General features: G+C 41.8%; 1 protein-coding gene across 1 annotated transcript in view; it reads right to left on the bottom strand.

The window, feature by feature from the left end:
- LOC122399303 (dentin sialophosphoprotein-like) overlaps positions 1-11,084 on the bottom strand; it is a 44,584-nt gene extending 33,500 nt beyond the window's left edge. Inside the window, 1 exon segment of the mRNA XM_043399893.1 lies at positions 10,721-11,084. Within this exon segment, the coding sequence (XP_043255828.1) occupies positions 10,721-10,741 (21 nt within the window). The 5' untranslated portion in view covers positions 10,742-11,084.
- Positions 11,085-12,557: the final 1,473 nt, after the last annotated feature.

Raw genomic sequence — 12,557 nt, 5'->3', positions numbered from 1 at the left:
AGAGTCAATTGCCCTAATATGGAATACGTTTCTTAATTTCATGATTTTATCATATATTGGCGATGAATGCGATCGATTACAGCATTATTATAGCCTTTGGTATTCCTATATATCCTATGTGTTTCAATGTAGACGTTTTATTTATTCTTTAAATATTTTGAAAAATCGAGATTTATATACACTGTTCAAGGAGAGGTAAGATTCAGATTAAATTTGTTTTTCTAATTTTTTCTACTAAACCGACAAGTTAAATTGTACTATGTTCCCATAAAAAAATTCCGAATCAGTAGCCTTCTCGAATATAAATACAAGTGCAAAGGGTTAAACGATTAAAAAAATGTCAACCACGTTTACATTTTACTTCAGTTGCCAAAATAAAATTGTGTAATAAAAATAATCGGTGTTCCGTGGCGTCTCGGGGAAGCGAGTGCTCCCAAAGAAACGCGCGTAAACGGCCGTAGACAGGAAAGATCTGCGAAACATCCGGAAGGATCAGAGAAGCGCCTGTTCGTCCACTTAGCGACGTCTGCATTGGATGCACAACACCGGCGCACGGAGTGCGGATGCATATGCATTTTCAATTGACGTTCCTCGACGGGACCGCGCGGGCGTCGAGAGGGTAAGAGGAGCACGCTCAATTAAATCGTTCCGCGCCAACGTTTTGCCGTGGCAACAACTCGTCGTGAAATATTCAGAAGAGCCGTTAAATCTTTTTCTCTGTCTTCGGCTCGAAGCATCCTCTCTCCCTCCCTCTCGCCGTCTCTCGTGCTTCTCAAAGTGTCTCTCATCCTCGACGGATCTTCCTCCGACGTTTAATCGCGTTTCAGACCGCTTCAACGTCCGAAAGCGTGGCCGATTCGAAAAAGAATTATTAACGTGCAAAGGCAGCTGGTAATTGATCCGCCAAAAATCACTCGAAAATCTCTGGAAGAAATTCTTTATCGAAGATGTTTCAATACGTTCCTTAAATCCAAGTTTAATTCATGGCGTTAGGTGTGGATCTTTATATTTTTATTAATAGAGTTGATGAAATGGAAGCTTTGCAGAGGGTTGGCTCAATCCCTAAATATAATAATTCGTATCTTACTTTAAGTGTTTCATATAATATTCATTGACACTAGTAAATTATTCATACAAAACCTCGACCACTTTTTTATTACCTTTGAATACTAAAAACATTAAAAAAGTCTATGAAGAAATGTACAAATAATTATGTTAAACATGTTGGATAAGAGAAAATAAAATAATGATATGTGGCTTACGATAAATATTGAATTTTCGAATTGTAATAAATTTCAAGAGTTTTCTCATAAATTTTTTTACAAATAAATAAAGCGTCTACTATTGAATTTTAAATAATAATGTAATAAATTATATTATCATATCTTTCTGGCGATATTGAACGAGAAAGATCATTCTGAATTTTCTTTAAAAGTCGATTTCACCCCCTCAAAGAGAATTATGGCACGAATGAAAAATTGTTTTCCAAACTTCCTCTGTAACCATAGAAGAAGTATCGATCGTTCGATCATTATCGATTACTGGTTTATCCCGTTACACGAGAGGTCCATGATTTTCCACCCCTATCGTTCGCCCCGGAACTTCCGCCCTCCTTTCGCCGTATTTAATTGCCAGTTTTACCCGACGACGACGATACCCTAAATGCCCCGAAATAAACGGGTGCGTTCGAGTGCAATATTTTCCAGCGATCCCGCGCACAGCGAGCTTTAAAAGGATATTACGGGGGTTTTCGCGTTTTAACGGGATACGATTAGTCGGTTCCCCGGTAATACTCGAGTTTCCACGCTCGCCTTTCCCTACGGAGATTCGCGAGATTTATTGTTGCTCGACGGGGCGAAAGACTATCGTCGAGAGCCACGCTCCGAGCGCCTTCCGTTTCGTTATTCCTTGGTATCTTGAACTTTGAACGCAGTTGGAGAAATACACCGTTAACTTTAAGCACGCTTCCGCAAACACTGTCTAATCAACGTGGTATTCTCAATTTTTCTCTTTTTATATTATATAACTTCATTCACAGTTCATCCAATTCATTTATTAATTATAGAAATACATAGGAATTCCCATTAAAAGTAAATAAATAGGTTTAATAAAAATTGTTATAATCTGTATAATTTCTCTCTATCTGTTGACTTGTTTAATTTTGTAATTTACTGATTGTTATACCAGATACTGTTTATAATAGCTACATATACTAATTCGTTTATTAATTATAGGAATATATAGGAATTTTCATTGAAATTAAATAAATAGGTTTGATAAAAACTGTTATATTCTGTATAATTCCTCTCTATTTGTTGCCTTTAAAAATTTTGTAGTTTAAATAAATAAATAATTTACCCATTACTATACTACTATTTATAATAGCTAACCAGCGTCGCGACGGAACCTGCAAGAGGATCGAAAACGTCAGGACGATCTGTATTGATATTTTGAACGAACCGCCGGAAGCTCTCGACGCGTTAGATTGAAATTAATTTCGTCGAGTATTTGCAGAATACGTAGCGACTAAAATTTGTAGGATCCGTCTCGGGTTCGCCGAAAGTTCGCCGCGTGGAGACGCCGCGGCCCGATTTTAAAGAACAACTTGTTCGATTTCGTGTCTAGGAAGTGGAACGCAAACACGTTGCAACGGCTAAATTTACCGCCGTTCCGTCGACGTACCTCGCATCGTTTAATTACGCTGTCGCAGAGATGCCGAGATCGACGAAATTGTCGTTATTACGTAAAATAATTCCACTGAAGTCACCGTCCCTGCGATTAAATGTCAGCCTTAAATAAGAAAGTTGACGATTGGGGCACGCGCGTACGCCGCGAATAGGCCCGCTGAAATCGAAACGGATAACCGGAGTTACGTTTCTTTCGCTAAAATTAGAACTTACGAGCGAGTTATATATTTTAAGGGAATCGCGGAACTGCACTCTTTCGTTTCCTTCCCACTCTGTTTTACTCGCGACAACTCATTGACTTTTTCTTATGGGACCGAGTTTTAAGCGTAATCCTATTTTCAGACTAAGAATTAGGATATTCTGTTGGATTGGTAAATATATTCAACGAGTATACGATAGCTTGAAAATAGAGAGTCCAACCCTTGTAAATAGGGACCTATTCTGTTGCACGATAAGACCTACATAGCAAACTATAGTTTTCAAACTTAATGATTGGAACTATGAGATTCTAAAACGTTCACCATATTGCACAGATTTATCTTTTATATGTTACTTTTTTAACCCCTGACTCGTCACAAGTTCTTGATGTCAAGTTTCATAATCATGAGGCTACTCACTCGACATCGAGTTTTATTAAAATCGACACATTTTTACATTCACGAGGTATTTGTAAATCGTAGCCAGTCCTCGTACGAATTTAAACAAAATTGAATAGTATACGTTTGAAAAATTATTTGGAATCAAATCGTACGTCGAGGGGTTGAAGAGGGCAAATTTTCTCAACGAAGAAGACATCAAGGAGGATAAATTTCATATTACAAACTCTAATATTAAATAGAACCTCTCATAGTAGAAAAATAGAATGCATTAATTCGAAGCAGAGTTCAGGATGATATTGAGAAAACACCATTGCGTTTGTGAGCACCTATTATCGCGAATAAAACTGGAGAACCCCTGCCAGTTACCGATTACGATCTGACACACCCCCGAGAGCCGAATTAGCAAACAAATCCCTCCGATCGATACATCGTTCGATAAACTTGAACAGCGTGGGCTCCGATACGATTCAGGGCGAGGTACGTACCAGACCAAAACCACCCCCACCGTATCGAGCATTCAGATTCACCCGTCCGCAGAGATCCTTCTCGCCCCGAAACGAAGATATCTAACGCCCTAAATCAAAGTCCACGTTCCACACGTCTCCGAAGAATACCACATATGCTCTGATTGAGGGGTGGAAAAAACTTAATTCCTTTCGAGAAGAGAACCGTCAGGGATATCTTTTAACGGGCTTCACCGTGAAAACTGCCTCTCGGAAGAGCCGATCGAACGATCAGCTCTCTTTGGAACACGACACCCGGTACGCGTCGTATCTGGTTCCGCGAAGATCGTGGCGCGGTTGCGCATATTCGTGGCATAGGCAGAGCAAGGGTTTACACGAGGGCACCGCCGCCAGGCAGACGTCGTCTGGGAAAGGCCCAGGCTAATTTTGCTGGCCACGGCGACCGGCAACCGGCGACCTGAGGCCGGCCTACGAGCCACGTTTCCGAGAGGTGCACCGCTGGCTGGTGTATTCGTGCTCCGTGGCCGGCGAGCTCGAGCTCTTTGGGTAAATGTTTACCTCCCGACCGCCACCGGCGGCTCTATGGGGCGTTTCGTAACGGGGTCGTTGCGTGCCAATTCGGACGCCTTTTGGTGCAATATTTTGGATTCGAGACGAAACGTGGACTCTCGAGACAAACATTCCCCGGCCATGATTAAACCTAGGATGGTTTAGGCAGGGTCAGAAAACGTACACAGAATTCGAAATGGTCATTTTCTTAACCCGTTCACTACCAAACTAAGAATTTCATTTTAGACTATTGTACATTATACGACTTAAAATTTGTCTTGGTAATTGTTTTTGTAACCTCACTAAAATTCCTCAATCCTATTCAAAATTTCCTTTAACCCCTTGACGTGCAATGATGAGTCTGACTCCTTACAAGTTCTTGATGTCAAGTTTCACAATCATGATGTATTTTGTACTGCACATTAAAACAATATTTTAAACACATAATGGAATTTTATGAAAAACAGTAAAGCTCTTCCTTTGGCAAAGCCATTGAATCGTCACAACAAACCTTTCTCCTTACTCATGCATTTACATTTTTTATACACAGGTACCATACACAGGTAAAACCAAGAAATTGAAAAGGTTCGATCGTGCCAAAATAAACAATTTATATTGAAAATTCAATTGAAGTAACATCTCTAGGAATGATCGAAACATACGTACAAGGTGTTTTATGATATATGGATGATCGTAAATATAAAATAAGACAACACTGATTTTATTCGCTTCTCGATGATTTTGTGTTATTACCTCAAAAATTCCATCCTACGTTAAACCAATTTTTAGTTCGGTTGCTCGATACTTGCAACATCGTCAGAATAAAAAATAGATTCGACACGAGTCCAAAAATAAAAGTCCACTGGCGTCACATCTGGAGACTGCAGCCAATTCTTCCAATCGCCTATTTTCGCGTCACGAGTATTCCGGTCATATATGTCTAATGGAATCCTATCTTTATACTCCCGATGTACCCGGCGATGCATTTGGCCTTATCGATAAAATGATACCGAAAGTTCCTGTTGCGGATAAAAGCAAGCTAAGCTAGAAATAGAAACACACAGCCGAGTCTATGCGCGCCGGACGAGTTTTCGAATCGCTCGGGATGCAAAGTCCCGCGTGAACAAAAAAAAATAATTATTCTTTTCTGCTCATCGTGTCACGTAAGATCGCCTGCCTTCATTTATTACACCACTTACCAGAAAACACCCTGTACGTTACTTGTCCAACAGGTTTGCCGGCGTTTCGAAGTTGAACACTGTCCGACCATCGACTGGCCATTATCTACCGCTGCTGCTCGGTTCCCTTCGCGCGGAGTAGCCGAGTAATTAATTATCTCTGTCTTACTTTCGTAATTGATAAACGATGTAATCACGAGGAAAATAATAAGCAATCGATTAACTGGCCCGCGTGGACTCCCGAGCACTGTTCGTTGTTACGTAAAGACCATGCATAACAGAGATTCTGACACTTGGTATCATTTTTCAAAAATTAATCTATCTTGCCTTACAGACAAACTGACAGCTTCCGAATTACTCGTTACGTATCGAATTTTTTAATTATTTTACGTATAGTAAATTGAAATAGTTCTACCGATATAACATGACAGTTGAAAGAGAATTGAGACATTCTCAAGCCCGGATTACACGAACTGCAACATCACTTGAACCAGTGATGAAAGTTTTAAAATTCAAAATATGTATGAGATTCCAGATTACGCAATTACTACATGTAAATTGGGGTCGAATCAAAACAGGTGCTCTTTGCGCCATGTGGTCGTTGACGTTCCCCGAAAGGTAATCGTTAACTCTTGCAAGAATTCCCCGCGACCAACGTTCCACCGTTAAACAAAGTTCTCAGTTTACTCGTATCGCGGGGAAAAATTTCAGCGAAAACGACGCTTAACGATCCGATGAACGAATCCGGTGTGCTCGATCCCTCGAGCACGAACACGCGCAACACGTGCGAATGATCTTCGCGAAATTCACCGAGAAAACGCGGAGAGGTCTTAAATTCCCAGTATTTTGTAAACTGCGACCAGGACCCGCAAGAAACAGAAGCTCGCGTACGCGGACAGCCCTCGAACGATAACGTTAATGGACTTCATTTACATTGCATGATTACACCGCGCGAGCAGCTCGCGTTTGGACCATCCGCTCTGACGAAGCTACGAAATGCGACCCCCGAATGTTCGTTTGTAGCGTACAGCTTCCGTTCGACACGACGAAATAATGACGCGTGCTTCGAAGAAACGTTTGCGGCACGTGAGCCTGAATAACATTACGCGAAACTGTTACTTCGTCGAACCGATCGATCCCAAATGGTCTCGATCGGTTCGTTGTTCAGTGGGTGATGACTCTGAGAACTTCCACGAACTGAAATTCTGTAACACTGTCTGTTAGGGTGGTTGGTTCCCATAGAGAATTTGTTTACTCATGAACTGGATATTAAATGACGCGATGTCAAATTGATTTGGGGAAAATTATACAATAGTATGAAACTGTTGTTTAACAGATATTAGAGTTCTTCCATTGTGAAAAATATTGCAAGTGCAGGTCACCAGTAACAATGATTTTTCAGTCTTCCCATCGAGATGAAAATATAATTATATCACGGAATTATAATGAAACCAAACAAAATTTTATGGGTATTCAAAGTACTAATGCGTCTTCTGAGAGTCTAGAATGATGTAAATGGAATGTCAAAGTTCGTGATTCCTCGACAGGCGTATTATGTCCGATCGACTTGGATTCTTTATCGTCCGCCACTTGTTAGGCGGTAATTTTTCGCGATAACGCGAAACGCAGTCGGGAGCACGGTTCACCTATCCCAGATGCGAGATAGCGTGTGGCTAGTGTCACTTTGCACGACGTTGCATGCGAATGCAAATCGTCGGCGCCCATTATGCGCCAGCCCGTCTCTACGTCTCGCGACGCACTTTCGCTGCAAACGCGTGTGTAAATACCGCGTGTATCGTCTGCATCGCGAACGACGACATCGATGCCGTCGCATGAATGGAAATTACGCTTATCTCGAACGCACGCTGACGAAAGTAGCGCAGGGTGAAGTTTATCAAATGTTTAATTTTTTCGAATGCCCAAAAATTCCAGTAAATTCTGTGTGTCGTCAAAATCGTCAAGTTTGACACGGTAACTTATATAGGGTTCCAGAACAGTCAAAGAATAAAATTTCTAGTTGACGTATACAAAGAATTCAGATTCAATTGAGTTCATTCATTAGAAGTGAAAGTGATAAGGAAAATCATATTTAAAAGGTAGAGTCTGCATTTGAGAAATAGACATTTTTATATCTGGTTCAATTTGCTATTCAGTCTATACAGTCTATACCTTGTCCAACGAGACGAGACAGTAGATGGATAGTTCCGTCTTTTTATTAATCGACTATTAATATTGACTTTGGTTTGCTGTCTCGTTTCGAGAAAATTCCGCGTTGAGAACCACTGTGTGTTATAAATGGGGAAGGACTGCCAGCTGCGTGGAAAGAATAGTAGGACGCGGCTGCCACCATCGAGGGGTAATAAATCCCTAAAGAAAGAAATCTATACTTGGGTCCAACGAGTCGAGTCCGTAGGTGTAAACAAACGCTCGAGATCGACATTTGGGCGGGCCAAGCCCGTCCCTGAACATCAACAATTGCGTTTGGCAGCCAATATCTGGAACCGGTGCATCTATCAAGCAATTTACACGCGAGCGTTTTGTTTATCTCTAGCTAGACTCGTTGCACGTAGCGTAGAGGCGTAAGATTAGATGAACGAGAAAACCACGTAACAGACCCGTTCTATCCACCTACCATTCAATTTCCTATTTGGTAACTCTCCCCTGGTCAAACCACGTTATTCACCTTTTATTTTCTTATCATTCTGGCAAGACTTTTCCTAAGAAATTTCAGTAAACCGAACTTGTTGAAGAACCATCGAGAGGTGTAGCTCGATAAATGCATTTTGAGTGACCATAGAGAGAGCCATTCACGATTGCGAAAATTTCTATGACGTTCCATTAAAAATATTGAAAGGGTGAGCCCCTCCTCTTGATGGGTTCAACAGCCGTGCCGTGTGCATCATGTAAAAGGTCCCTTTATACCCTAATGCTGCGCAAGAAATCTTTTCGCTATGGTATTTTCCGAGAAAATAGTTCACTTCAAAAGGGAGACTTTGTGCATTTAAAAATTAGAAAAATTGTTGAATTCCTTAATTATGCATGTTTCTAAAGACAAAGATGCATACGAATCTCAAAAATCATCCCTCATCCTTCCTTTCTTGTGGTTTTAAACTTCGTTAAACCAATATTTGCCAATTTTTTTTTCGTTAAACGTATCGTCTTTCATAGTATTGCGAGTCCATATATTCGTTTGACAAATTGGGACACTTTCTAACGCGGATAATATTCCATCCGTTACGAAATACTTGGATTTCTCGATTCATGGACATCTTCTGCAAACTGACGTAACAATTTTAGCACTCTTACAATCGTTGATCTCCCTCGTTTGCAACCTTGTTAACGCTTCCGAAGAAGGCAATTTTCAAAGGTCACTCGATTCAAAGTAAAGAAAAAAATTTCAAAGACGTAACTTCACCCATACGATTATGCACAGGGTGGATTCAGAGGAATGTCACGATATTTGTAAATTTATGCTAATAAACATGGACCAGTAGGTTTTTCTTTCTTTTATAATTGCATTGCTCGGACGAATTTCTTGATATTTCTTTTAATATTTCTCGTGTGAACTTTAAAAGCATAATATCTATTAGAACGAAAAGTATATTTCAAACACGAAAAGCTTGTTGGCTCGTATTTATTTAGGCTCTTTTCCTCGATTCTCTTTTAAACTCATATATTAATACGAAATGCAAAGCACACGAGTTCGCATTAACACTCTCGTAAACCTAGACACACCTGTTTCCGTAGGACAAAATAAATACAATAATTATCGTAATTTCCTACTTGTAAATTTTACTATTTATTTACGTTTCTGTTTAATATCGATGAAGCCGTTAGACAGAAATAGCGTTTCCTGTAAGGTAAACAAAACATACATTTCGTGGACCCTAGGGACTGTGTCTGCTGTGTCTAATGGATAATAGCTAGCGATGGGGTCGAAACATTTATGATGGAATTTTAAACCCTCGTATCTCGTTGTAGACGATCAAAAACCGAAAAACAATACTATTGCAAATAGCAAAAGAATTTCAAGCCTCATTTTCTTACGTATCATATTTACTCTACTAAAAGTATTCCTATCAAAGCACCTTCAAGATTAGTCACATCCGCTCTTCCGTTCAAATCGACAATGAGCAGAGTAAAGGCTGCTCATAGTGACCCCATTAATAAAATCTGCAATCTAGCAAATAGCCTTAGGCGTAGAGTTTTTCTCAGGTTCAATGGGTTCGTTTAGACACTGCATTATCAAAGCACTGATTGAACTATAGTTGAACGTATTAGATGTAACAAATTGTACTAATTTCACTGTTGTGCAGAATCAGCCACGAGCCTACTGAATTAATAAATAACCTACCGATAAATTTTTGTGGAATTTCTATTTCACACGAAATTGAAATTCAACGAAGAATTGTAAAAATAATTAATAAATGTACAATGTGTGAGCAAATATTTATTTTACATATATTCGTGTACCCTGAAATATTCTTTATTCGTTTCATATTACTATTTATTTTATCGAGAAAATCTTCAGAATCCATTCCCTATATTGGCTACATTTCTCTATTGTTTAATAAATAATATCAGTGTTAGTAATATATAAATCAAAACAAAAACAAAACTAGTCACGGATAAAAAGATGTTTTGCAATATATTCCATACAATCTACTCATAAAACTCTCTGGTAATCAAATTAACAAATTTCTTCCCAATTAACACCTGTACAACCATCACAGCGTGCGTTGTTGCAATCATAGTACGCGCGAACGGTGCGCACGCGCTGGATATTTGAACATGCCGCGACAAGTGTTTTGAGAATAGTGAACGAAAACGACGGTAAAAAGACCACGCTTTTAACGTTCGAGCGTAACAAAGAGCAGCTACTCTCCACCGAGAGAATTCGTCCCGATCGAGGGGCTGGTTCCACCGTACTCCTCAAACTTCAGATAAAATTAGAGACTATGTTTCGGTATGGCAGACGCGAGCTGTCTTCCTCTACTTCTTTTTAAGCCGCGCATTCGCGAGAATTCGTCTCGTTCAGACACACCGCGTTGCGACCAGGGAGCACCAATTATAACTTGGTCGTTTCGCGATCCGCTCCGACCTAACGAAGACGCCGCGCATCGAGTAAACAACGGTTTGTCGCGAGACGAAACAAACTTCCCAATTAGCTGCTCGAATGTCGGATATAAAAAATCCCTATCGTCGCCGGACATCGAGGATTCGACGTTTCTTCGAACACTTACATAGCTTCTGTACGACGCCATGATACAACTATGCTCCCCTCCTCGAAAGCGAAAGATCCCAAGAACGGAGGGCGAACGCCTCCGGGGGTCGCTTCCTCGGTCCCGGATTCACCAACCACCATCAACCACCGGCACCACCACCATCGACGACACCAAACTACCACCAGCACCGGGACACCAACACTGTACACCACCCACCTGGAGAAGAGCACCGCGTTCCGTTTCGCCCGCGCCGCGTCACCGCTCGAAACCCGAAAACGAAAACGAAAAGAGTAGAGAAAGAGGAGCAAGAGATAGAAACCGCGAAGAGATCGGAGAAAGAGTCTCGGGAGAGGTGAAGCGTGGCGAACCGATCGAGGAACGAACGGTTCGACGAAGCGTCGTCCCCGGCGGCGCGGTCTCGTAAGAGAAGAAGGAGGAAGAAGAGCGCTACGGAGGCGCTTCGTTTCGGACGAAGCTCGGACCCTGAAGAGCCGGCGACCCGCGAGGCACGTCGTATTCCCTCTCTTTCTCCGACTTCGCGTCTCTTTGCTGCTCTTCCCAGCGCTCCCGTTTCGACGACCGTCTCCTCTCCTCGTTCCTCACCCATCGCGTACGCGTTTCCCTCCTCCGCCACCTCCTCCCATATATCGGCTTCTCTCGTTCATTCGCTTCGTTCAGTCGAGCCCTATTTTAAGAATAGCTTCGCGTCCTCCGTTCCGCCGCGTCGGGCTACTCCGGCGCACCAACAGCTTCCGTGCCCGCCCGACTTCGACGAGGCCCCGTACCCGCGGCCTTCCGACGGGAACTTGGTCCGCGAGGACGAATCTCGCGACAAGATTTACGAGGGTGCACCACTAGGACCGTTCGAAACCGGGGCTCGCGGACAGAGGATCCTAATCACCCCCTAACCTTAACCCAGTTAACCCTTTCACTGCGCTGCTCTCCAGGAGAGAACCACCGATACGCGGTGTTGTTTATTCCTATCTTCTGCAAATCTACAATCGGCATTTCTGATCCCTTAACCCTTTGCACTCCTGCGTGGAGCGTGACTCGACATCGGTTCTTACGTCAGATGCTCCTTTGTCGAGTCCCGCTCGACAGTTTTTCAAATTCAAACCGATAGAATTCAATTTCGAACGAGAAAAAGCATCACTTCCGTAAGCTTGCTCCAACAGTTCAAACGATTCCGTGAATGTTCTCCCCAGATTTACGCAAAATTTCACGTTGCATCGTTGCACTCAAATAGCAATAACTCGGAAACTAAACAAGATGTAAACAATTTGTAAAAAAGTCAGTTACGCGGAAGATTATGACAATTGCAGTGCTATGACGGTACGCAAACATACAACTAAAAAAGTTCGGTAATTTTTGGAAATTCGCTTGGTCCAGAGGGCTGTTTGAGTCGAACGCAAGAGTTTATCTTGTTGCAGTTTCCCGATACGATTCCCCCTTTTCCAGGACCCGGGTGTCCTTTGCTAAGGGTTTGTTCGAAGGTATCGAGGAACTCGTGCTTCGATAGAGCTCGTACCTCGGAAGAATGTCTTGCGAACGAGTAGCTACGCTTTGAGACGAGGGAAATTATTCCACGGAGGAATATTTTCAAGGGAACCGTTCCCATCGAGCACTTTGAAGAACTATTGTGCCCCGAGAGGATTTTGAACGAGGAGAATTATTCTTAAGAGTATCGGGCAAACTCGAATGCGATTACTCCCCTAATAGGTTTTAAGGGTGGATGGGGCTTTTACTTAGGACGATGTAAATTGTCCAGGGATACGATGAAAAATTGCAAGGCATTAAATTGCCCCGAGTTGCTCAATGTAACGCACCGGGCTTCAACAAGATATTCGATTAAAGA

The sequence above is a fragment of the Colletes gigas genome, unplaced genomic scaffold (genome assembly GCF_013123115.1).
Source record: "Colletes gigas isolate AHSC1104 unplaced genomic scaffold, ASM1312311v1 Colletes_gigas_Sc00013, whole genome shotgun sequence".
In the NCBI taxonomy this organism is placed as follows: domain Eukaryota; kingdom Metazoa; phylum Arthropoda; class Insecta; order Hymenoptera; family Colletidae; genus Colletes; species Colletes gigas.
This window is presented reverse-complemented; position numbering and strand designations above follow the sequence as displayed.